This window comes from Salmo trutta, unplaced genomic scaffold, assembly GCF_901001165.1.
Source record: "Salmo trutta unplaced genomic scaffold, fSalTru1.1, whole genome shotgun sequence".
NCBI classification, from domain to species: domain Eukaryota; kingdom Metazoa; phylum Chordata; class Actinopteri; order Salmoniformes; family Salmonidae; genus Salmo; species Salmo trutta.
In genome coordinates, this window is record NW_021823043.1 from 2,496,343 (window position 1) to 2,524,273 (window position 27,931).

The 27,931-nt window shown below is 45.2% G+C and overlaps 2 protein-coding genes across 2 annotated transcripts in view; both read right to left on the reverse strand.

Annotated features, from left to right (window-relative positions):
- Positions 1 to 27,931, reverse strand: part of LOC115188433 (glucoside xylosyltransferase 1) — a 601,934-nt gene that overhangs the window by 11,108 nt on the left and 562,895 nt on the right. The window contains exons 2-3 of the mRNA XM_029747290.1: positions 895 to 1,370; positions 14 to 860 (exon numbers count right to left, since the gene is read on the reverse strand). The gene's annotated coding sequence lies outside the window, so the exon portion shown is untranslated. The remainder of the gene's footprint in view (positions 1 to 13; positions 861 to 894; positions 1,371 to 27,931) is intronic.
- LOC115188441 (YY1-associated factor 2-like) lies at positions 151 to 27,697 on the reverse strand. Its single transcript, XM_029747309.1, has 4 exons — positions 27,577 to 27,697; positions 27,006 to 27,131; positions 7,187 to 7,342; positions 151 to 2,245 (listed from the first exon to the last, which is right to left on the reverse strand). Exons 1-4 carry the CDS (start codon positions 27,600 to 27,602, stop codon positions 1,966 to 1,968), a joined length of 588 nt encoding a protein of 195 aa, XP_029603169.1. The 5' UTR covers positions 27,603 to 27,697; the 3' UTR covers positions 151 to 1,965.

Here is a 27,931-nt window from a genome sequence, read left to right on the forward strand (position 1 = left end):
TTCCACTACTTACCTATTATTGGTCACCATCCAAACATACGTTCCCTAGAACCCTGGTTCATATCCAGGACAAGCCGTTAAAGTCTAGAACCCTGTTGTTATAGAAACATGGACAACAGACAGAAAGCAGAACTCTTTTCCAATACATAATGCCATTATTTATATCTTTCTTTATAGACATTGAACCATGTAATCAACCAAGTTGTCCATACATTTCTAAACAGCAAAGCTTGGTAGAAACAAAACAAATAATAGAAAATGTAACAGTGAATGTTGTGATACAGTACCATTTGAGGTGGTGTTAAAACGGACACAATTCAAAAACAGACGTTGTTTTGAAGAATATTTTCTCATGAATGATAAAACCACACCAGGTCCCGGCTGATGTGAGTCAATGACAATACAATTCAGTCTCCAACACATTCAATCAATAAATGACACTTTACAACTGAGAGACAAGTACCAAAAGAGAACCCATAGGTTTTCAATCCTCTCCGCATGTACCTCATGTTTTCTCCCATAATGCAACACAAACTGAAGAACTCTGAACCATAATCATCATGTCACGACAGTTCTCATTGGACAGGAGGTTGAATGTCCCGATGTTGACATGGATACTAACACTGACGTGATGTTATAACACATTAAAACAGAGCTGTACAATAGGCTAAGATCAGCTAAATGTAATGACATTACTTCATGTTTAGAACACAGGTTTCAAAAAATAGTTTTTAAAAGTCAGTTAAATTGACCTAAAGTTAATCAGAGAAATTTCATTAAAACAAGACTTCAGATTGTGGTGTTTTTTTGTCCAAAAGCAAACCACAACTCAAGGTTGGTAGTAGAGTGCTAGCTATAACCTGTAGCTGCTAAATGTGTTGATCTAGCTATAACCTGTAGCTGCTAAATGTGTTGATCTAGCTATAACCTGTAGCTGCTAAATGTGTTGATCTAGCTGTAACCTGTAGCTTCTAAATGTGTTGATCTAGCTATAACCTGTAGCTGCTAAATGTGTTGATCTAGCTGTAACCTGTAGCTGCTAAATGTGTTGATCTAGCTATAACCTGTAGCTGCTAAATTTGTTGATCTAGCTATAACCTGTAGCTGCTAAATGTGTTGATCTAGCTATAACCTGTAGCTGCTAAATGTGTTGATCTAGCTATAACCTGTAGCTGCTAAATGTGTTGATCTAGCTGTAACCTGTAGCTGCTAAATGTGTTGATCTAGCTATAACCTGTAGCTGCTAAATGTGTTGATCTAGCTATAACCTGTAGCTGCTAAATGTGTTGATCTAGCTATAACCTGTAGCTGCTAAATGTGTTGATCTAGCAGTAACCTGTAGCTGCTAAATGTGTTGATCTAGCTATAACCTGTAGCTAGTACTACAGTAAATGTGCAAGTCCAGAGATAACATTACATATCCGAGTTGAGGACAGAGGAGTGAGGTTAGAGTGGCCTATGTTAAGCCATGAGTAGTCATAGCCAGGGTCTAGGGGTCAGGGGTCCAGGCCAAGGTCTAGGGGATCCAGGCCAAGGTCTAGGGATCGGGGATCCAGGCCAAGGTCTAGGGGTCGGGGATCCAGGCCAAGGTCTAGGGATTGGGGATCCAGGCCAAGTTCTAGGGGTCGGAGATCCAGGCCAAGGTCCAGGGGTTGGGGATCCAGGTCAAGGTCTAGGGGTTGGGGATCCAGGTCAAGGTCTAGGGGTTGGGGATCCAGGTCAAGGTCTAGGGGTTGGGGATCCAGGTCAAGGTCTAGGGGATCCAGGTCAAGGTCTAGGGGTTGGGGATCCAGGTCAAGATCTAGGGGTTAGGGATCGAGGTCAAGATCTAGGGGTCGGGAATCCAGGCCAAGGTCTAGGGGTTGAAGGTCTGAGGGTCTGCTGGGCTAGGAGTTTGGTCCAGGGCCTCCAACTTGGGGGGGGGGGGGGGGGGGGGGGGGGGTGGGGGGCTCCAAGGGGGGTGGTCTAGTGGGACTCTGTCCCGACTAAGAAGCCCTCTCCTCGGGGTGAAGTTGACCGTGAAACCCCTCTCTCAGTGTTGTTGTCTGAGCTGGAGCCACTGTGGTGTTCTGCAGACACAGACACAGTGCTGGAGGGGGTGGTAGAGGAGGGGGGTGTGGTGGTGCTGGTGGAGGAGGGGGGAGGTTTGGTTTTCTCCTTAAAGTCTGTGATGATGACAGTCAGGTCTCCAACCGTGACCTCTAGGTGCTGAGCGCTGCTCCTGTCAATGTTTTTTAACCTGGGCCTGATGGAGGGAGAGGAGACAGGTGGATGTTATAAGCCTTTGACAGAGAGAGAGGATGGGGTAAACCACACAAACTGGAGCGCTTATGAAATATGCGGAAACCATATACAGTTAAGGTCAGAAGTTTACATACACCTTAGCCAAGTACATTTAAACTCAGTTTTTCACAATTCCTGACATTTAATCCTTGTAAAAATTCCCTGTCTTAGGTCAGTTAGGATCACCACTTTATTTTAAGAATGTGAAATGTCAGAATAATAGTGGAGAAAATTATTTATTTCAGCTTTCATTTCTTTCATCACATTCCCAGTGGGTCAGAAGTTTACATACACTCAATAAGTATTTGGTAGCATTGTTTAACTTGGGTCAAACGTTTCGGGTAGCCTTCCAATAAGTTGTGTGAATTTTGGCCCATTCCCCCTGACAGAGCTGGTGTAACTGAGTCAGGTTTGTTGGCCTCCTTGCTCGCACATGCTTTTTCAGTTCTGCCCACAAATGTTCTATGGGATTGAGGGGCTTTATGTTGGCCACTCCAATACCTTGACTTTGTTGTCCTTAAGCCATTTTGCCACAACTTTGGAAGTATGCTTGGGGTCATTGTCCATTTGGAAGACCCATTTGCAACCAAGCTTTAACTTCCTGACTGATGTCTTGAGATGTTGCTTCAATATATCCACATAATTTTTCCTCCCTCATGATGCTATCTATTTTGTGAAGTGCACCAGTCCCTTCTGCAGCAAAGCACCCCCACAACATGATGCTGCCACCCCCGTGCTTCACAGTTGGGATGACGTTCTTCGTCTTGCAAGCCTCACCCTTTTTCCTCCAAACATAACGATTGTCATTATGGCCAAACAGTTCTATTTTTGTTTCATCAGACCAGAGGACATTTCTCCAAAAGTATGATCTTTGTCCTCATGTGCAGTTGCAAACCGTAGTCTGGCTTTTTTATTGCGGGTTTGGAGCAGTGGCTTCTTCCTTGCAGAGCGGCCTTTCAGGTTATGTCGATATAGGACTTGTTTTACTGTGGATATAGATACTTTTGTACCTGTTTCCTCCAGCATCTTCACAAGGTCTTGCTGTTGTTCTGGGATTGATTTGCCCTTTTCGCACCAAAGTACGTTCATCTCTAGGAGACAGAACGCGTCTCCTTCCTGAACGGTATGACGGCTGCGTGGTCCCATGGTGTTTATACTTGCGTACTATTGTTTGTACAGATGAACGTGGTACCTTCAGGTGTTTGGAAATTGCTCACAAGGATGAACCAGATTTGTGGAGGTCTACAAATTTTTTTCTGAGGTCTTGGCTGATTTCTTTTGATTTTCCCATGATGTCAAGCAAAGAGGCACTGAGTTTGAAGGTAGGCCTTGAAATACATCCACAGGTACATCTCCAATTGACTCAAATGATGTCAATTAGCCTATCGGAAGCTTCTAAAGCCATGACATCATTTTCTGGAATTTTCCAAGCTGTTTAAAGGCACAGTCAATTTAGTGTATGTAAACTTCTGACCCACTGGAATTGTGATACAGTGAATTATAAGTGAAATAATCTGTCTAAACAATTTTTGTACAAATTAATTGTGTCATGCACAAAGTAGATGTCCTAACCGACTTGCCAAAACTATAGTTTGTTAACAAGAAATTTGTGGATTGAGTTTTAATGACTCCAACATAAGTGTACGTAAACTTCCGACTTCAACAGTACCTTTCTACTATCATACTACTTTGATACTGCTACACTGACACTAATAATACTAGTAATACTCCCACTATCATACTAATAATAAACACTATCATGCTGATACTAATCACACCATCATACTACTACTACTACTACTACTCACACTATCATACTGATACTAATCACACTATCATACTACTACTACTACTAATAATAATAATCACACTATCATACTACTACTCACACTATCATACTGATACTAATCACACTATCATACTACTAATCACACCATACTACTACTACTAATCACACTATCATACTACTAATCACACTATCATACTACTACTAATCACACCATACTACTACTACTACTAATCACACTATCATACTGATACTAATAATACTACACTGACACTAATAATACTAGTAATACTCCCACTATCATACTAATAATAAACACTATCATGCTGATACTAATCACACCATCATACTACTACTACTACTACTACTCACACTATCATACTGATACTAATCACACTATCATACTACTACTACTACTAATAATAATAATCACACTATCATACTACTACTCACACTATCATACTGATACTAATCACACTATCATACTACTAATCACACCATACTACTACTACTAATCACACTATCATACTACTAATCACACTATCATACTACTACTCACACTATCATACTACTACTAATCACACTACTACTAATCACACTATCATACTACTACTAGTAATCACACTATACTATGACTAATCACACTATCCTACTACTACTACTAATCACACTATACTACTACTACTACTAATCACACTATTCTACTACTACTACTCACACTATCATACTACTACTACTCACACTATCATACTACTACTACTCACACTATCATACTACTACTAATCACACTATCATAGTACTAATCACACCACCATACTACTACTACTACTACTACTACTCACACTATCATACTGATACTAATCACACCATACTACTACTAATCACACTATACTACTACTAATCACACTATCCTACTACTACTAATCACACTATCCTACTACTACTACTACTAGTCACACTATCATACTACTATTCACACTATCATACTACTACTAATCACACTATCCTACTACTACTACTACTAGTCACACTATCATACTACTATTCACACTATCATACTACTACTAATCACACCATACTACTACTACTACTAATCACACTATCCTACTGATACTAATCACACTATCCTACTACTACTACTACTAATCACACTATCATACTACTACTAATCACACTATCCTACTACTACTACTACTAATCACACTATCATACTACTACTAATCACACTATCCTACTACTACTACTACTAATCACACTATCATACTGATACTAATCACACTATCCTACTACTACTACTACTAATCACACTATCATACTACTACTAATCACACTATCATACTACTACTAATCACACTATCATACTACTACTAATCACACTATCATACTACTACTACTACTAATCACACTATCATACTGATACTAATCACACTATCATACTACTACTACTACTAATCACACCATACTACTACTACTACTAATCACACTATCCTACTGATACTAATCACACTATCCTACTACTACTACTACTAATCACACTATCATACTACTACTAATCACACTATCCTACTACTACTACTACTAATCACACTATCATACTACTACTACTACTATTCACACTATCATACTACTACTAATCACACCATACTACTACTACTACTAATCACACTATCATACTGATACTAATCACACTATCATACTACTAATCACACTATCATACTACTAATCACACTATCATACTACTACTCACACTATCATAATACTACTACTACTCACACTATCATACTACTGCTACTACTAATCACACTATCATACTACTACTAATCACACTATCCTACTACTAATCACACTATCATACTGATACTAATCACACTATCCTACTACTACTACTAATCACACTATCCTACTACTACTACTAATCACACTATCCTACTACTACTCACACTATCATACTACTACTAGTCACACTATCATACTACTAATCACACTATCCTACTACTACTAGTCACACTATCATACTACTACTACTACTAATCACACTATCCTACTACTACTACTAATCACACTATCCTACTACTACTAATCACACTATCATACTACTACTACTACTAATCACACTATCCTACTACTACTAATCACACTATCCTACTACTACTACTACTAATCACACTATCCTACTACTACTACCCACACTATCATACTACTACTAGTCACACTATCATACTACTAATCACACTATCCTACTACTACTAGTCACACTATCCTACTACTACTACTAATCACACTATCCTACTACTACTAATCACACTATCCTACTACTACTAATCACACTATCCTACTACTACTACTAATCACACTATCCTACTACTACTAATCACACTATCCTACTACTACTAATCACACTATCATACTACTACTACTACTAATCACACTATCCTACTACTACTACTACTAATCACACTATCCTACTACTACTAATCACACTATCATACTACTACTAATCACACTATCATACTACTACTAATCACACTATCCTACTACTACTACTACTAATCACACTATCCTACTACTACTACTACTAATCACACTATCATACTACTACTAATCACACTATCATACTACTACTAATCACACTATCATACTACTACTAATCACACTATCATACTACTACTAATCACACTATCATACTACTACTACTACTAATCACACTATCATACTACTACTAATCACACTATCATACTACTACTACTACTAATCACACTATCATACTACTACTACTACTAATCACACTATCATACTACTACTAGTCACACCATCATACTACTACTACTAATCACACTATCATACTACTACTACTACTACTACTAATCACACTATCCTACTACTACTAATCACACTATCCTACTACTACTACTAATCACACTATCCTACTACTACTAATCACACTATCATACTACTACTACTACTAATCACACTATCCTACTACTACTACTACTAATCACACTATCATAATACTACTACTAATCACACCATCATACTACTACTAGTCACACCATCATACTACTACAGGTTAAATGCAACAGGTTCATGATAAACAGTTGTTTATCTGTGAATGTTTACCTCATCTTCTTGTGGCTGTTCTTCTTCACTGTGGGCTCTTTGTCATTCTTCTCCTGGTCCGTTCTGTCCTTATTGTCCTTCTTGGGCAGCAGCGTGGGCGAGGCGAACTGCGGCGCTACCCGCTGAGCAACCAGCTGGGAGACAGGACGAGGCTTCCTGTAGGAGCACACCGTACCATTAGTGAGACAGGGAAGCATTTAGCGAGCAAAACCAATGTGTTATATTTACAACCTGTCTAGTAATTAGCAGTTTCTAAGCCATTTATAAAGTATACCTTAATGTAAAGTGTCAACAATAACGGTTGAAAAAGCTGGAAACTTGGATACAGCAATCAACATTGATCTCAATGTTGCGCAATGACGTCAGTTATGGGAAAAACAGAAGTACGCCAACATAACAAGTGAAAAGGCCAAAGCAGTGACTAACCACCCAGCTTAATACTTAAAAGAACATACAGCATTGAATGCAATCAGTGGGTGTAGCCAAAGCTCCTCTCTGAAGAAGCAGCTACCCCATGTCCTCCTCCTCTGTCCAAATGCTTCACAACAACATGCATTATGCAATTATTCCAGTAGCACTGTATGCATGAGCTGCCAGGTCCTGTATGTTGCTTCTTTAGGGACGGACAAATCACTAGTGTGAATGCCAGCCCAGCCCACAGTGCTGACAGACCCATCTGCTGTTCTGCCATGGTGAGATTACTACACCATACAGTCAGTGTGTGTGTGTGTTGTGTGTGTGTGTGTTGTGTGTGTGTGTGTGTTGTGTTCTGCCATGGTGAGATTACTACACCATACAGTCAGTGTGTGTGTGTGTTGTGTGTGTGTGTTGTGTTCTGCCATGGTGAGATTACTACACCATACAGTCAGTGTGTGTGTGTGTGTGTGTGTGTTGTGTTCTGCCATGGTGAGATTACTACACCATACAGTCAGTGTGTGTGTGTGTGTGTGTGTGTGTTGTGTTCTGCCATGGTGAGATTACTACACCATACAGTCAGTGTGTGTGTGTGTGTGTGTGTGTGTGTGTGTTGTGTTCTGCCATGGCGAGATTACTACACCATACAGTCAGTGTGTGTGTGTGTTGTGTGTGTGTGTTGTGTTCTGCCATGGTGAGATTACTACACCATACAGTCAGTGTGTGTGTGTGTGTGTTGTGTGTGTGTGGTGTGTTCTGCCATGGCGAGATTACTACACCATACAGTCAGTGTGTGTGTGTGTTGTGTGTGTGTGTTGTGTTCTGCCATGGTGAGATTACTACACCATACAGTCAGTGTGTGTGTGTGTTGTGTGTGTGTGTTGTGTTCTGCCATGGTGAGATTACTACACCATACAGTCAGTGTGTGTGTGTGTGTGTGTGTTGTGTGTGTGTGGTGTTCTGCCATGGTGAGATTACTACATCATACAGTCTCTGTACTGACTGCAGAGTGATCTTTCCTTTCAGTGGTTCCGTCTAGAACAAAACACACACGCTGACATTTCACAGATGAGCCCTCGAGGCATGCAGAAACCCGACCAGCACATTTTGTACGAAATTCACCACCATGAGAGTAATTGTCATCAGCTTGTCTCTAGTCAGTTCCAATCACGCTGTAGTAAGATGGAGAAACAGTTTAGCCTACAAAATACTCCTTGTTTCTGCAGTGCTACTTATCAGTATGCTTATCTGTGATACTCTCAAATAGAACAGTACTTGACTTTCTGACACACGGAAACCATGACAACTACAGCTGGACCGAGTCCAGCTGTAGAGGAAGGCGTTGTTTAGTTTAGATGACCATAATGGCCTCAATTATAAACCTACAGCCTGAAAAAGCTACATTCAAGTGTTGTTCTGATAATCCCCTTACAGTAACTGCATCAAGGCCAGTCAGCGTGGACATGTATCACATGGCCTATATACTGCCAGAGACACAGAGATGGAGGGAGAGAGACAGAGAAAGAGAGAGGGGGGGTGGAAAGGAGAGTCGCAGCACAGCCCACCATGGAACTAACCAATGCTGACAACTTTAATCAGCCGGAGAACAATCTCTCAGTAATAACATAATGCATGTTGTTGTGTGTGTTGAAAATCATCTCTGTCCCGACTCCCCAAACACATTGGGATGGATGATGGGAGCGCTTGGTTTTCAGACTGAGTCAACTGCTGCAAGGTGATAGAGGAGACTGCTGCCAGGACTGATCCTGTCATGTTGTACAGAGGTGGAGTGGTTAACAGAGCACAGCAGTTAACCCAATCAGAGGTCATTATGAAAGCACCTACTATAAATCTCCAGTGTGTGTGTGTGTGTGTGTGTGTGTGTGTGTGTGTGTGTGTGTGTGTGTTGTCCAGTATTGGCCTAGCATTTACACACCACATCAGGCTGGGCTGGGACAGGGATTCCAATAGGATGACTTTCCTCAGTGTCTGGCTCTGCGCGCTAGCCTACGTTCTGACATTAATACTGTGTGTTGGAACCCCTGTGTGGGAGTGTGATTTTCAATCAATAGCCCACTCCCAGAATCTGTTCTAGAATGGCTAATGGAGTCTGCCACTATGAAAGTAGGACATCAAGGAGGGGTTTAAATAAACGCACCAAACAGCAGCCAGACAGAGTGGATTTCCTTTCAGCCAGCTAGATAAATAATGATGAGGTGCCTTTAGATCTTACATCACTGTCTCTAGTCTCTACACTGCCCTGACACTTTACATTATTCAACAATCAATTGGTATATATTTCATTGAAATGACTAACGAACAGAAGTAGCCTAAATCTCTCTCTCTCTCGTAGGGTATTTCACCCAATAGATATGGGAGTTCTTTTCAAATTCTTTGTGGGTCTGTGTAATCTGAGGGAAATATGTGTCTCTAATATGGTCATACATTTGGCAGGTTAGGAAGTGTAGCTCAGTTTCCACCTCATTTTGTGGGCAGTGTGCACATAGCCTGTCTTCTCTTGAGAGCCAGGTCTGCCTACGGCGGCCTTTCTCAATAGCAAGGCTCTCTCTCTCTCTCTGGATGACTGCACATCCTGTCACCCTTCTTCCCACTCTTCCCTCCCCCTGTCTGTCAGCCTCTCTAGTGATGGTGTTGTGTTATACAGTCATGTTAAAACACAGAGACACCAGGGGTCCTGATGACTCATTGACCCAGGCATAACACTGGTGTCTCACAGGGCTGCTGTTAGACCACAGCTGGCTGAAACGGTCAGCTCTCAATGTGTTGTACTGCTGCAGTATGTCTCATGGCTGCTGTTAGACCACAGCTGGCTGAAACGGTCAGCTCTCAATGTGTTGTACTGCTGCAGTATGTCTCATGGCTGCTGTTAGACCACAGTTGGCTGAAACTGTCAGCTCTCAATGTGTTGTACTGCTGCAGTATGTCTCATGGCTGCTGTTAGACCACAGTTGGCTGAAACTGTCAGCTCTCAATGTGTTGTACTGCTGCAGTATGTCTCATGGCTGCTGTTAGACCACAGTTGGCTGAAACTGTCAGCTCTCAATGTGTTGTACTGCTGCAGTATGTCTCATGGCTGCTGTTGGACCACAGCTGGCTGAAACTGTCAGCTCTCAATGTGTTGTACTGCTGCAGTATGTCTCATGGCTGCTGTTAGACCACAGTTGGCTGAAACTGTCAGCTCTCAATGTGTTGTACTGCTGCAGTATGTCTCATGGCTGCTGTTGGACCACAGCTGGCTGAAACGGTCAGCTCTCAATGTGTTGTACTGCTGCAGTATGTCTCATGGCTGCTGTTGGACCACAGCTGGCTGAAACTGTCAGCTCTCAATGTGTTGTACTGCTGCAGTATGTCTCATGGCTGCTGTTAGACCACAGCTGGCTGAAACTGTCAGCTCTCAATGTGTTGTACTGCTGCAGTATGTCTCATGGCTGCTGTTAGACCACAGTTGGCTGAAACTGTCAGCTCTCAATGTGTTGTACTGCTGCAGTATGTCTCATGGCTGCTGTTGGACCACAGCTGGCTGAAACTGTCAGCTCTCAATGTGTTGTACTGCTGCAGTATGTCTCATGGCTGCTGTTAGACCACAGTTGGCTGAAACTGTCAGCTCTCAATGTGTTGTACTGCTGCAGTATGTCTCATGGCTGCTGTTGGACCACAGCTGGCTGAAACGGTCAGCTCTCAATGTGTTGTACTGCTGCAGTATGTCTCATGGCTGCTGTTGGACCACAGCTGGCTGAAACTGTCAGCTCTCAATGTGTTGTACTGCTGCAGTATGTCTCATGGCTGCTGTTAGACCACAGCTGGCTGAAACTGTCAGCTCTCAATGTGTTGTACTGCTGCAGTATGTCTCATGGCTGCTATTAGACCACAGCTGGCTGAAACGGTCAGCTCTCAATGTGTTGTACTGCTGCAGTATGTCTCATGGCTGCTATTAGACCACAGCTGGCTGAAACTGTCAGCTCTCAATGTGTTGTACTGCTGCAGTATGTCTCATGGCTGCTGTTGGACCACAGCTGGCTGAAACTGTCAGCTCTCAATGTGTTGTACTGCTGCAGTATGTCTCATGGCTGCTGTTAGACCACAGCTGGCTGAAACTGTCAGCTCTCAATGTGTTGTACTGCTGCAGTATGTCTCATGGCTGCTGTTAGACCACAGCTGGCTGAAACTGTCAGCTCTCAATGTGTTGTACTGCTGCAGTATGTCTCATGGCTGCTGTTGGACCACAGCTGGCTGAAACGGTCAGCTCTCAATGTGTTGTACTGCTGCAGTATGTCTCATGGCTGCTGTTGGACCACAGCTGGCTGAAACGGTCAGCTCTCAATGTGTTGTACTGCTGCAGTATGTCTCATGGCTGCTGTTAGACCACAGCTGGCTGAAACTGTCAGCTCTCAATGTGTTGTACTGCTGCAGTATGTCTCATGGCTGCTGTTAGACCACAGCTGGCTGAAACGGTCAGCTCTCAATGTGTTGTACTGCTGCAGTATGTCTCATGGCTGCTGTTAGACCACAGCTGGCTGAAACTGTCAGCTCTCAATGTGTTGTACTGCTGCAGTATGTCTCATGGCTGCTGTTAGACCACAGCTGGCTGAAACTGTCAGCTCTCAATGTGTTGTACTGCTGCAGTATGTCTAATGAGGTCAACCTGAAATCATTTGATGTAGTCTTCGCTCTTTCTTTAACACAGTCCACACAAAAACACCAGTTCCCCTTAGACAACATAGTGCAAGTCATTCAATTGAAGACTAATGAAAGATTAGCCCCAGATCTGTTGGAGCTTTGGTCACCTGACTATCATTGTCATGCCATAGACAACGATACATATCTGGGATCAGCCCAGTGTAAGCTGAATAATACAGTGTTAATCAGAGCAGAGCAGGAGTCCTCTGTCCTCCCACAGATCAGTCAACCTACAGGCTCAGTGTTCTGTCACATCTCCCTTTCAGCAGGTCGCTGTGTGTGTGTGTGTGTGTGTGTGTGTGTTACACCTCCTCCTGGGATCCAGTGACATGATTAATGTCTCTCCCTGCCAGAACATGCTACTGCTATGCTGCTCTCCATTGGAGCTGTGTGTGTGTGTGTGTGTGTGTGTGTGTGTGTGTGAGAGAGAGAGGTTGCTCTCTGCTTCCTATAGTTTATGGCACCTCCACAGCATTTAGCCCACTACGCCCTAGACCCACCCCTACTCTGGAAGTCCTATAGAGTCATTTTCTCAGGTGATATTTATGTATACACACGTACATTTGCATTCTATTTTATGTTGCATCACAGCGTACTGTACAGTTTAGTATGGTGTAGGTGTAGGGATAAAAAGACAGCTTACATGCACTGTGTAGAGAATATTTGTAAGTATGCCCCATGATTGGTGGAGGGAGACGCCCACGCAGTGTACTGTACAATTTACATAATATAACAATCACTGCTGAAAGTCTGAAATAGGCATAGATAAACAGTACCGACATGACAACTGTATTTTCAGTACAACAGACCTTTTCTCCAGAGGTCCTGCAAAGGACTACATGGAGGGTGTGTGTGTATGTGTTCACTGCTCACACACTTGAGCAGTTCCCCCATCATTCAAGCTGTCATACGAGCCCTCAGGTGAAGTTCAGTAAATATCCGTGTGAACTTGTGGAAATATACTGGCATAATACTGGCTACAGTCAAACCCTGACTGTTCCTTCCCTTGGGCTGAACGTGTCAGAGAACTCATTAGTGGACAGCTGGTGGGTTGGAAGGTCAAATACAATTAGGTCTTCACACACCCAGTTATTAGACTGCTAGCCGGACGGCCAAATACAATTAGGTCTTCACACACCCAGTTATTAGACTGCTAGCCGGACGGCCAAATACAATTAGGTCTTCACACACCCAGTTATTAGACTGCTAGCCGGGCGGCCAAATACAATTAGGTCTTCACACCCAGTTATTAGACTGCTAGCCAGACGGCCAAATACAATTAGGTCTTCACACCCAGTTATTAGACTGCTAGCCGGACGGCCAAATACAATTAGGTCTTCACACCCAGTTATTAGACTGCTAGCCGGACGGCCAAATACAATTAGGTCTTCACACACCCAGTTATTAGACTGCTAGCCGGACGGCCAAATACAATTAGATCTTCACACACCCAGTTATTAGACTGCTAGCCGGACGGCCAAATACAATTAGGTCTTCACACACCCAGTTATTAGACTGCTAGCCGGACGGCCAAATACAATTAGGTCTTCACACGACCAGTTATTAGACTGCTAGCCGGACGGCCAAATACAATTAGGTCTTCACACACCCAGTTATTAGACTGCTAGCCGGACGGCCAAATACAATTAGGTCTTCACACGCCCAGTTATTAGACTGCTAGCCGGACGGCCAAATACAATTAGGTCTTCACACGCCCAGTTATTAGACTGCTAGCCGGACGGCCAAATACAATTAGGTCTTCACACACCCAGTTATTAGACTGCTAGCCGGACGGCCAAATACAATTAGGTCTTCACACCCAGTTATTAGACTGCTAGCCGGACGGCCAAATACAATTAGGTCTTCACACACCCAGTTATTAGACTGCTAGCCTGACGGCCAAATACAATTAGGTCTTCACACGCCCAGTTATTAGACTGCTAGCCGGACGGCCAAATACAATTAGGTCTTCACACCCAGTTATTAGACTGCTAGCCGGACGGCCAAATACAATTAGATCTTCACACGCCCAGTTATTAGACTGCTAGCCGGACGGCCAAATACAATTAGATCTTCACACACCCAGTTATTAGACTGCTAGCCGGACGGCCAAATACAATTAGATCTTCACACACCCAGTTATTAGACTGCTAGCCGGACGGCCAAATACAATTAGATCTTCACACACCCAGTTATTAGACTGCTAGCCGGACGGCCAAATACAATTAGATCTTCACACACCCAGTTATTAGACTGCTAGCCGGACGGCCAAATACAATCAGGTCTTCACACGCCCAGTTATTAGACTGCTAGCCGGACGGCCAAATACAATTAGGTCTTCACACCCAGTTATTAGACTGCTAGCCGGACGGCCAAATACAATTAGGTCTTCACACACCCAGTTATTAGACTGCTAGCCGGACGGCCAAATACAATTAGGTCTTCACACCCAGTTATTAGACTGCTAGCCGGACGGCCAAATACAATTACATCTTCACACACCCAGTTATTAGACTGCTAGCCGGACGGCCAAATACAATTAGGTCTTCACACACCCAGTTATTAGACTGCTAGCCGGACGGCCAAATACAATTAGGTCTTCACACCCAGTTATTAGACTGCTAGCCGGACGGCCAAATACAATTAGGTCTTCACACACCCAGTTATTAGACTGCTAGCCGGACGGCCAAATACAATTAGGTCTTCACACGCCCAGTTATTAGACTGCTAGCCGGACGGCCAAATACAATTAGATCTTCACACACCCAGTTATTAGACTGCTAGCCGGACGGCCAAATACAATTAGATCTTCACACACCCAGTTATTAGACTACTAGCCGGACGGCCAAATACAATTAGGTCTTCACACACCCAGTTATTAGACTGCTAGCCGGACGGCCAAATACAATTAGGTCTTCACACCCAGTTATTAGACTGCTAGCCGGACGGCCAAATACAATTAGGTCTTCACACCCAGTTATTAGACTGCTAGCCGGACGGCCAAATACAATTAGGTCTTCACACCCAGTTATTAGACTGCTAGCCGGACGGCCAAATACAATTAGGTCTTCACACACCCAGTTATTAGACTGCTAGCCGGACGGCCAAATACAATTAGGTCTTCACACACCCAGTTATTAGACTGCTAGCCGGACGGCCAAATACAATTAGGTCTTCACACACCCAGTTATTAGACTGCTAGCCGGACGGCCAAATACAATTAGGTCTTCACACGCCCAGTTATTAGACTGCTAGCCGGACGGCTAAATACAATTAGGTCTTCACACACCCAGTTATTAGACTGCTAGCCGGACGGCTAATGTTTGGAACGCGCCGTTTCTAACAGTTGTCTAGCAGCAGTTAAATCATCCTTTCTTGAAGAGTGTTTTATTGTTTTCTAATGACTAGAAGCCAGAGCAGTGAGAGCACTGGAATAACATGGTGTCTCCTCTCCAATGGCTGTAAAATACCTGAACACACAGTGGGATAATCATTAAAAGAATGGCGTGTAATTTGCCTTCCTGTATTCACCTCCTATTGTGGCTAATGGCGTGTCTTTAATGGCCTGGCAATAACGCGTGGCCTAGTGTTTACTGCCGTGCCAATCCAACTGCACGTCACAAGCTCTTTTGTCATGTTCGTTTTGGTTACCCCCTGGTTTCTTCTCTCTTCCCTCTGTCCTTCCTCCTCCTCCCTCTCATCTCCCTCTACACTCCTTTCTTCCTCCCTGGCGTCTGTTGCCATCCTCCCATCCTGGAGACATTACAGCCTCGTTGACAACATGCTTTCAATTCTGGTTCTATCTTCTCAGCAGCATCAGAGAGAGCTGCTCTGCTAAACCTCAGCTTTGTAAAACATTCATCTTAATCTAACTGCTGGCTGCACGCAACCCAACCGTCTCCCTCTCTGTCCGTCTCTCTCTCCGTCTCTCTCCCCGTCTCCCTCTCCCCCCGTCTCTCTCTCCGTCTCTCTCTGTCCCTTTCTCCCCGTGTCTATCTCTCCCCGTCTCCCTCTCCCCCCCCGTCTCTCTCTCCCCCTTTCTCCCCGTGTCTCTCTCTCCCCGTCTCTCTCTGTCCCTTTCTCCCCGTGTCTCTCTCTCTCCCTGTCTCTCTCTGTCCCTTTCTCCCCGTGTCTCTCTCCCCGTCTCCCTCTCCCCCCCGTCTCTCTCGCTGGCTCTCTCTCCCCATGTCTCTCTCTCTCTCCCCGTCTCTCTCTCTGTCTCTCTCTCCCCGTGTCTCTCTCTCTTCCCGTGTCTCTCTCTCTCCCCGTGTCTCTCCCTCCCTCCCCGTGTCTCTCCCTCCCTCCCCGTGTCTCTCCCTCCCTCCCCGTGTCTCTCCCTCCCTCCCCGTGTCTCTCCCTCCCTCCCCGTGTCTCTCCCTCCCTCCCCGTGTCTCTCTCTCTCTCCGTGTCTCTCTCTCTCTCCGTGTCTCTCCCTCCCCGTGTCTCTCTCTCTCCCCGTGTCTCTCTCTCTCTCCCAGTGTGTCTCTCTCTCTCCCAGTGTGTCTCTCTCCCCGTGTCTCTCCCTCTCTCCCAGTGTGTCTCTCTCTCTCCCAGTGTGTCTCTCTCTCTCCCAGTGTGTCTCTCCCTCTCTCCCAGTGTGTCTCTCTCTCTCCCAGTGTGTCTCTCTCTCTCCCAGTGTGTCTCTCTCTCTCCCAGTGTGTCTCTCTCTCTCCCAGTGTCTCTCTCTCCCAGTGTGTCTCTCTCTCTCCCAGTGTCTCTCCCTCTCTCCCAGTGTGTCTCTCTCTCTCTCCCTGTGTGTCTCTCTCTCTCCCAGTGTGTCTCTCTCTCTCCCAGTGTGTCTCTCTCTCCCCGTGTCTCTCTCTCTCCCCGTGTCTCTCCCTCTCTCCCCGTGTCTCTCTCTCTCTCCCAGTGTCTCTCTCTCTCCCAGTGTCTCTCCCTCTCTCCCAGTGTGTCTCTCTCTCTCCCAGTGTGTCTCTCTCTCCCCGTGTCTCTCTCTCTCCCCGTGTCTCTCCCTCTCTCCCAGTGTCTCTCTCTCTCTCCCAGTGTCTCTCTCTCTCCCAGTGTGTCTCTCTCTCTCCCCGTGTGTCTCTCTCTCTCTCCCCGTGTGTCTCTCTCTCTCCCCGTGTGTCTCTCTCTCTCCCCGTGTGTCTCTCTCTCTCTCCCCGTGTGTCTCTCTCTCTCCCCGTGTGTCTCTCTCTCTCCCAGTGTGTCTCTCTCTCTCCCAGTGTGTCTCTCTCTCTCCCAGTGTGTCTCTCTCTCCCCGTGTCTCTCTCTCTCCCCGTGTCTCTCCCTCTCTCCCAGTGTCTCTCTCTCTCTCCCAGTGTCTCTCTCTCTCCCAGTGTGTCTCTCTCTCTCCCCGTGTCTCTCCCTCTCTCCCAGTGTGTCTCCCTCTCTCCCAGTGTGTCTCTCTCTCCCCGTGTCTCTCTCTCTCCCCGTGTCTCTCCCTTTCTCCCAGTGTCTCTCTCTCTCTCCCAGTGTGTCTCTCTCTCTCCCCGTGTGTCTCTCTCTCTCTCCCCGTGTGTCTCTCTCTCTCCCCGTGTGTCTCTCTCTCTCCCCGTGTGTCTCTCTCTCTCCCTGTGTGTCTCTCTCTCTCCCAATGTGTCTCTCTCTCTCCCAGTGTGTCTCTCTCTCTCACCGTGTCTCTCTCTCTCACCGTGTCTCTCTCTCTCTCCCCGTGTCTCTCTCTCTCTCTCCCAGTGTCTCTCTCTCTCTCCCAGTGTCTCTCTCTCTCTCTCCCCCCCAGTGTCTCTCTCTCTCTCTCTCACAGTGTCTCTCTCTCTCCCAGTGTCTCTCCATCTCTCTTTCTACCTCCATCTCTCTCCTCCCCTCTTTTACCCCAAATGAGCTCAGTACCAACTCATCCATCTGGGAGTAAAGTTAGGCCTGTTTGACACAGATACGGGTAACTTTTGACCTATGTAACTAATTCCATATTAAAACTGGATTACAAAAGACAGTGACCATGCAATGATCTTACATAGGGTCTACATTATTGTTCAAGCTAAAATTAGTGACCACAAAATAATCTTTGAGATATATATAATATCTCAAGCTAAATAAAGCCAGAGGGAAATAGAAAGGTCATATTAATATCCTCCATAATCCATGTCCTACATTAGACTTAGTACACCAGCTGTCTGGCTCTTTCCCCCACTGGAAGAGCCCTCCCTCTCTCCCTCCCTAGAAGAGACAGCCCTCCCTCCCTCCCTCCCTAGAAGAGACAGCCAACCCCCTGGAGTGTGCTGTGTGTGGACGGGTGGGTGAAGCAGGTCGAGTCATGTTGCTATTGGCCCTTCATTAACTACCGCGACCTCCTTTGTTGGCCATCTTGCTAGCATCACCTCTGGTAGGAGCTGTGTTGTTGTTGCTGTAGAGGGCAGAGGGTTAGCGCGTGGCCTTGATGAAGTAGACCGTCTCTCTGAGAGGAGAGGAAAGGAAGGGAGGACAGCACTGAGATCTCTTCCTGTCTCTCTTGAGAATACATCTCAGTGAATGATAGTCTACCGTTAGTTTTTTTGAAGGACCACACGCCGGTAGGTGTCTGAGTGCCGGCATTTTCGTCCATTTCTACACGTAAAATCAGTTCGCACTCGGTTGGCAAATTACGGTCGGCACTTTGTTCAGAGATGCTAAGTACCATCGGCTGGCAAACGTGAACTGTGTTGCTGCTCTGGGCAGATGGCAAGTGCTTGGCCCTTCTGGAGCAGAGGTCCCTCTCAGACTCTCTCTCTCTCTTAGCCCCTTGTGTTCTGTGTGTGGAGGGAATTTGATGTCTCTCTTTCTTCTCCCTCTGCTATCTTCCTGTGTGTGCAGCGGTGGTTGAGTTGTTTGTAATGGTGGTGACCCCCTGGCTGCTTTAAGAGTGTTGTCCTGATGAAAATCTCTGTTCCACTGATGACATCACACTGATTAAGCCCTAGCATACTAATGAGCCTAGCTCTGGTTGTCTGGCAGCTGCTGTAGCAGCCTCATTTCAGAGACTAGACACACACACACACGCACACACAGGCGCACACTCAGGCCCCCCAAAGCTCACACACACACAAACAAATGACATACACACAAATACACGTGCACAGACCCGTGTACACACAACATTCCAGTCACAGAGGCAATGGAGACAATTGGGTCTGCCTCCACACTGTTAGCTGGCTCATTTGAAAACTGCTCTTTAAACCAGGATAATTGGTTTTGCATGAAGGAGAAGGATAATGTTCAACCTTTGGTAATAAAACCACACACACACACACACAGAGACAGAGAGAGAGACGGAGCGACAGAGAGAGAGAGAGCTAGCTATTCTTGCATGGCTTTGTTTCTCTTGTTGTCCATGAAAGCAAGATGTCACTCAGGGACATCACCAGGGTGACTGTGACTCAATAACACTGACGTCATGGTGCCAGGCTCTGGTCAAAAGTAGTGCACTATATAGGGAATAGGTACCATTTGGGATGTGGACACACTTACTCATTGAAGGGTTTTTCTTTATTTTTACTATTTTCTACATTGTAGAATAATAGTGAAGACATCAACACTATGAAATAACACATATGGAAACATGTAGTAACCCAAAAACTGTTAAACAAATACAAATATATTTTATATTCTTCAAAGTAGCCACCCTTTACCTTGATGACAGCTTTGCAAACTCTTGGCATTCTCTCAACCAGCTTCGTGAGGAATGCTTTTCCAACAGTCTTGAAAGAAGTTCCCACATATGCCGAGCACTTGTTGGCTGCTTTTCCTTCACTCTGTGGTCGTACTCATCCCAAACCATCTCAATTGGGTAGAGGTCGGGTAATTGTGGAGGCCAGGTCATCTGATGCAACACTGCATCACTCTCCTTCTTGGTCAAATAGTCCTTACACAGCCTGGAGGTGTGTTGGGTTATTGTCCTGTTGAAAAACAAATGATAGTGGGACTAAGCGCAAACCAGATGGGATGGCATATCGCTTCAGAATGCTGTAGTAGCCATGCTGGTTAAGTGTGCCTAGAATTCTAAGAAAATCACAGACAGTGTCACCAGCAAAGCACCCCCACACCATCACACCTCCTCCTCCATGCTTCACGGTGGGAACCACACATGTGGAGATCATCCGTTCACCTATTCTGCGTCTCATAGAGACACAGCGGTTGGAACTAAAAATCTTACAATTTGGACTCATCAGACCAAAATGACAGATTTCCACCAGTCTAATGTCCATCGGTCGTGTTTCTTGGCCCAAGCAAGTCCCTTCTTCTTATTGGTGTCTTTTAGTAGTGGTTTCTTTGCAGCAATTTGACCATGAAGGCCTGATTCACGCAGTCTCCTCTGAACAGTTGATGTTGAGATGTGTCTGTTACTTGAACACTGTGAAGCATTTATTTGGGCTGCAATTTCTGAGGCTGGTAACTAATGAATTTATCCTCTGGAGCAGAGGTACCTCTGGGTCTTCCTTTCCTGTGGTGGTCCTAATTAAAGCCAGTTTCATCTTAGCGCTTGATGGTTTTTGCGACTGCACTTGAAGAAACTTTAAAAGTCCTTGAACTGTTCCGGATTGACTGACTGTCGTTTCTCTTTGCTTATTTGAACTGTTCTTGCCATAATATGGACTTGTTCTTTTACCAAATAGGGCTATCTTCTGTATACCACCCCTACCTTGCCACAACACAACTAATTGGCTCAAACGCATTAAGAAGGAAAGAAATAACAAAAAATGTAATTTTAACAAGGCACACCTGTTAATTGAAATGCATTCCAGGTGACTACCTCATGAAGCTGGTTTAGAGAATGCCAAGAGTGTGCAAAGCGATCATCAAGACAAAAGGTGGCTACTTTGAAGAATATAAAATATATTTTGATTGTTTAACACTTTTTTGGTTACTACATGATTCCATATGTGTTATTTCATAGTTTTGATGTCTTCACTATTATTCTACAATGTAGAAAATAGTAAAAATTAAGAAAAACCCTTCAATGAGTAGGTGTGTCCAAACATTTGACTGGTACTGTACATTCACAGTCAGCTAAGCTTTGGCAGATGTCCCCTGGACATCCTTACCCACCATGACATAAGATTAGGGATGCACGATATATCGGAATCAGACGATATTAGCTAAAAATGCCAACATCGACCCGATGTCTAGTTTAAGGCCGATGTGCAAAACCGATGTCAAAGCTGACGTGCATACCTATATAACGTAGGTAGATGACTTAAAGACGGCACTAAAAATACAGCGCTACACAGAACAAACACAGAAAAATACTAAGTGCACACTTCCAACAACTAAACAAGTTCAAGTCGAGCAGTCATTTGAAAGAGTAAAGAGTAAAACAAATTAACAACTCAAAGGCGAAATCCATGAATGTCAAGATAATGGAATTCATTGTCCTTGACAATCAACCATTCTCTGTCGTTGATGATGTTGGCTTTCGCCGACTGGTCAAGCATCTTGAGCCCTGGTACACACTACCAAGTAGGCACTATTTTTCCGATGTTGCCCTACCGGAGTTACACAGTATTGTTGAAATGCACATTTATGAGCTACTTGCTATGGGCGTCACTGCTATTAGCTTCACGACTGACATTTGCACCAGCGATGTCAACCCCATGAGCATGCTGAGTGTGACAGCACAGTGGATCGACGAGGATTTCGTACTGAGGAAAGCCGTATTGCATGCTCATGTGTTTTCATACCGCTGCTGCCACTTTAATGGCATTTGAGAACATGTTTGAAACTAGGAAACATGAACACCCTCCTATCACCATTCAAACAACTGACTGGAGAAATAAGCTCATCAACTGCGTCTGCAGCAGACGTGATACCCTCTGTCATGGCATTGAAGCGCCTGCTAAACAAAACTGCCCACACAGACCGTGGGGTTAAAACTTACAAAAGTACTCAAGGCTGTGAACAAGTGATTCTGTGGCATTCTCTCTGAGCCTCTTTACTGCCACCATGCTCGATACTAGGTACAAGGACCGCTACTATGATGCAGAACAGAAAAACGGGGTTTACGTGAAATGTTACATACACAGCTGGACAAGATGGAAACGGACACAGTGACAGTGCGCACCGAGGAAGAGAAGCCACGGACAGATAGAGCTGAAACTTCACTGCTTGACATGTATGATGAAATCCTGGTTGAGACTGAACAAATGAACAATGAAGCAGCACAGCAAGTAAGTGAAAGAAATAGGTTTTGATTATGGTTTTTAGGTTTTTACTGGTAATGGGGACATACATAAATTTCAACAAAATAACTTTTTTTGTCAGTGTGGTATGTGTGTAACCTTTATATAACTACGCAAGTCAGTTAAGAACAAATTCTTATTTACAATGATGGCCAAACCCGGAAGACACTGGGCCCTATGGGACTCCCAATCACGGCCGGATGTGATACTGCCTGGATTCGAACCAGGGACTGTAGTGACACCTCTTGCACTGAGATGCAGTGCCTTAGACCGCTGTGTCCATGTGTGTTAACTATTTAACTGTACTAGAATGCTTAAAAGTCCACTTATATTTTAAATATTGGTTATCGGTATAATTTTTTAGGGCAAGGAAAATATTGGATATTGGTATCGGCCGAAAAATGTAATATTGGTGCATCCCTACATAAGATGGATGATGTTCCCTGGACCACAACATCCTCTACCACCATGACATAAGATGGATGATGTCCCCTGGACCTGAAGATCCTCTACCACCATGACATAAGATGGATGATGTCCCCTGGACCTGAAGATCCTCTACCACCATGACATAAGATGGATGATGTCCCCTGGACCTGAAGATCCTCTACCACCATGACATAAGATGGATGATGTCCCCTGGACCTGAAGATCCTTACCCACCATGACATAAGATGGATGATGTCCCCTGGACCTGAAGATCCTTACCCACCATGACATAAGATGGATGATGTCCCCTGGACCTGAAGATCCTTACCCACCATGACATAAGATGGATGATGTCCCCTGGACCTGAAGATCCTCTACCACCATGACATAAGATGGATGATGTCCCCTGGACCTGAAGATCCTCTACCACCATGACATAAGATGGATGATGAGAGCCGTGATGATTAAATACCAACCTGCCTCCTGCCCTCCACTCCCCCTTCCCTTTTCCACTGAGTTCATCAACACCGCCAGCCTTGTCAAAGCATGTGTGTGTGTGTGTGCCTGCAGTGTGTGTGTGCCTGCGGTGTGTGTGTGCCTGCAGTGTGTGTGTGCCTGCAGTGTGTGTGTGCCTGCAGTGTGTGTGTGCCTGCAGTGTGTGTGTGCCTGCAGTGTGTGGGTGCCTGCAGTGTGTGGGTGCGCGCAGTGTGTGTGTGTGCCTGCAGTGTGTGGGTGCGCGCAGTGTGTGGGTGCCTGCAGTGTGTGGGTGCGCGCAGTGTGTGTGTGCCTGCAGTGTGTGGGTGCGCGCAGTGTGTGTGTGCCTGCAGTGTGTGGGTGCGCGCAGTGTGTGGGTGCCTGCAGTGTGTGGGTGCGCGCAGTGTGTGTGTGCCTGCAGTGTGTGTGTGCCTGCAGTGTGTGGGTGCGCGCAGTGTGTGTGTGCCTGCAGTGTGTGGGTGCGCGCAGTGTGTATGTGCCTGCAGTGTGTGGGTGCGCGCAGTGTGTGTGTGCCTGCAGTGTGTGGGTGCCTGCAGTGTGTGTGTGCCTGCAGTGTGTGTGTGCCTGCAGTGTGTGGGTGCCTGCAGTGTTTGTGTGCCTGCAGTGTGTGGGTGCCTGCAGTGTTTGTGTGCCTGCAGTGTGTGTGTGCCTGCAGTGTGTGGGTCCCTTTATTTAACTAGGCAGGTCAGTTAAGAACAAATTCTTATTTTCAATGATGGCCTATCGGAGAACAGTGGGTTAACTGTCTTGTTCAGGGGAACAGTGGGTTAACTGCCTTGTTCAGGGGAACAGTGGGTTAACTCCCTTGTTCAGGGGAACAGTGGGTTAACTGCCTTGTTCAGGGGAACAGTGGGTTAACTGCCTTGTTCAGGGGAACAGTGGGTTAACTCCCTTGTTCAGGGGAACAGTGGGTTAACTGCCTTGTTCAGGGGAACAGTGGGTTAACTGCCTTGTTCAGGGGAACAGTGGGTTAACTGCCTTGTTCAGGAGAACAGTGGGTTAACTGCCTTGTTCAGGGGAACAGTGGGTTAACTGCCTTGTTCAGGGGAACAGTGGGTTAACTGCCTTGTTCAGGGGAACAGTGGGTTAACTGCCTTGTTCAGGAGAACAGTGGGTTAACTGCCTTGTTCAGGGGAACAATGGGTTAACTGCCTTGTTCAGAAGAACAGTGGGTTAACTGCCTTGTACTGCCTTGTTCAGGAGAACAGTGGGTTAACTGCCTTGTTCAGGGGAACAGTGGGTTAACTGCCTTGTTCAGGGGAACAGTGGGTTAACTGCCTTGTTCAGGGGAACAGTGGGTTAACTGCCTTGTTCAGGAGAACAGTGGGTTAACTGCCTTGTTCAGGGGAACAGTGGGTTAACTGCCTTGTTCAGGAGAACAGTGGGTTAACTGCCTTGTTCAGGGGAACAGTGGGTTAACTGCCTTGTTCAGGAGAACAGTGGGTTAACTGCCTTGTTCAGGGGAACAGTGGGTTAACTGCCTTGTTCAGGAGAACAGTGGGTTAACTGCCAAGTTCAGGGGAACAGTGGGTTAACTGCCTTGTTCAGGAGAACAGTGGGTAACTGCCTTGTTCAGGGGAACAGTGGGTTAACTGCCTTGTTCAGGAGAACAGTGGGTTAACTGCCTTGTTCAGGGGAACAGTGGGTTAACTGCCTTGTTCAGGAGAACAGTGGGTTAACTGCCTTGTTCAGGGGAACAGTGGGTTAACTGCCTTGTTCAGGGGAACAGTGGGTTAACTCCCTTGTTCAGGAGAACAGTGGGTTAACTGCCTTGTTCAGGGGAATAGTGGGTTAACTCCCTTGTTCAGGGGAACAGTGGGTTAACTGCCTTGTTCTGGAGAACAGTGGGTTAACTGCCTTGTTCAGGGGAACAGTGGGTTAACTGCCTTGTTCAGGAGAACAGTGGGTTAACTGCCTTGTTCAGGGGAACAGTGGGTTAACTGCCTTGTTCAGGAGAACAGTGGGTTAACTGCCTTGTTCAGGGGAACAGTGGGTTAACTGCCTTGTTCAGGAGAACAGTGGGTTAACTGCCTTGTTCAGGGGAACAGTGGGTTAACTGCCTTGTTCAGGAGAACAGTGGGTTAACTGCCTTGTTCAGGGGAACAGTGGGTTAACTGCCTTGTTCAGGAGAACAGTGGGTTAACTGCCTTGTTCAGGGGAACAGTGGGTTAACTGCCTTGTTCAGGAGAACAGTGGGTTAACTGCCTCGTTCAGGGGAACAGTGGGTTAACTGCCTTGTTCAGGGGCAGAACAACAGATTTTTACCTTGTCAGCTCAAGGATTCAATCTTGCAACCTTTCGGTTAAAAGTCCAACTCTCTAACCACTAAGCTACCTGCCGCCCCAGTGTGTGAGTGTGTGTGTCTGCAGTGTGTGTGTCTGCAGTGTGTCTGTCCGTGTGTGTGTGTGTGTGTGTGTGTGTGTGTGTGTGTGTGTGTGTGAAGTGTGTGTGCGCAGTGTGTGTGTGTGTGTGTGTGTGTGTGTGTGTGTGTGTGTGTGTGTGTGTGTGTGTGTGTGTGTGTGTGTGTGTGTGCAGTGTGCTGCTCTAGTAGACTAATGTTCTCTCTCCACTCAGATGAGGTGTTAAGGTCATTTTAACCCCAGACAGGATATGACCATATCAACTAGCTCCAGTTCATGACCCATCTACGTCTCTTATGCTCACAGTTATTGGGGGTTGGAATAACAAGGATGGAACAGCTCAGGTTTTGTGTCTGTCATGTTAGAATATTCCATGTAGTGCTCTACATTTAAACAGGGCCATAGGCTAAACTAGTGCACTACATAGGGTATAAGGTGTCATTTGGGACACCACCATGCCTTGCCTTTCTAGTCTGGAAGGAAGGAAAGTTGCAGTTCAAGTTTTCAATGGAAGCTATGAATCAGAGTGAAACTAAAACTACATGTAACCTTTTTTCAATTAACACATGGGACCTGGCTCCACATCCTTCAAACAACGATGACACGTGATTACAGAGGCATTTTTCATAGATTAGTTTCAAGGCAAGGGTAGCCTAGTTTCAGGGGAAAGACTCCGTAGCCTACTGCGACTTGATTTGTATTTATTTCATCTTTATTTATTCAGGTAGTCTCATTGAGATAACATCTCTTTCAAGAGAGACCTGGTAACTACTCTATAATGATTGCATAATAGCTGGTCATGTCACTTCACCTCTCTATTGTAGATAAACACATACACTTATTATTGCCGATTGTCGTCAGAATTGGCCTACATAGAGTTAGTATCAACTAGGCCAAATTCATTTAAAACATGTTTTTGCATTGTGCTTGACCATGCGTACAAATAGAGGTTGTTTTTCTAACTACAATAGATGATAGTGATTACCATGTTTTTTAAGGATACTCCCTGTGTTCTTAGATGCACTCCATTTCATAACCAGCATCCATGCTGTTCCATGGAACACAATACAAATGAGGTTACTAGAAAATCGCACACTGTACAGCTGATCAGCAGACTACTGCAGCATAAAGACGTCCAGATTTCTCATGTTTACATGCATCATTTCATAAACTAAAATTAATGGACACAACCTGATACAACAATACTTACAAATACGCGTGTCGACTATCCATTTGCACGACCATAATAGCATTTATCATCGAGCAAAATGAATCGTATCCACTTACCGTGTTGACGTCCCTTTCCTTACATCGCACATCATGCACTTGAAAGCCTCCGCGGTGTTCTTGTATGTGCAAACGCTACAGTCCCAATTTCCCTCTTCCGCCGAAGGCTTTGGTTGACGCTTCGGCCTTCGAACAAAACAAAAAGGACATAAAGCACGTCAGTTTCACATCCCCAGTTCAGGGTGCTGCGTGTGCATCATGTGTAGGCTATATGCTCGCGTTGTCAAACATCTGGGAAGATGATCCATTCAGTGTTCCGAAATTGTTCTGTTTTACGAGCTCGCGCTATGATTTGACACTGCAATAAAACAGACAGTCCGCCATGGTTGTTACACCGCGGCTACCACACACACACACACACACACACACACACACACACACACACACACACACACACACACACACACACACACACACCACACCACACCACACCACACCACACCACACAAAACACACCACACCACACCACACACACACACAAAACACACCACACAGGAGTGTTTCAATTATGTGTCATGGTGTCCACTTCAAGCATCAATGACACCAGCGCAATGAATGAGTCAGACATTACCTGGTTGGACTCTTCTTGTCTCCCATGCCGCCAAAAGTTTGTTTGCGGATGTTGAAATAAGGACAGTCCCTACGTATTCTTTAAGAAAGCAATACGCGAGGAGGTATCGCAAGGCTCCCAGCTGTCGTGGAAACTCCAGTTGGAGGATGGTCACATGACGCGGCTTGTCCAATCACATTTGAAGCCATTTCCTGAGGATGTAGCGCAGACAGGAACACACATTCCTGATTCAAATGGATACATTTGTAATAACACTCGTCTTTGTAACACATACGCTAATGTAACCGTAACTATGCATTATTAGGGTCTAATGAGGTGTCATTTGACATTTTATCATAAACTTCTTGAGATTGTT

Coding starts and splice junctions, on each gene's coding strand:
- LOC115188441 (XM_029747309.1), bottom strand. CDS start 27,602: ATGGGAGACAAGAAGAGTCCAACCAG. Junction 27,132..27,576: donor GACAAGAAGAGTCCAACCAG/GTAATGTCTGAC, acceptor TTTTGTTCGAAG/GCCGAAGCGTCAACCAAAGC. Junction 7,343..27,005: donor AGGAAAGGGACGTCAACACG/GTAAGTGGATAC, acceptor GTGCTCCTACAG/GAAGCCTCGTCCTGTCTCCC.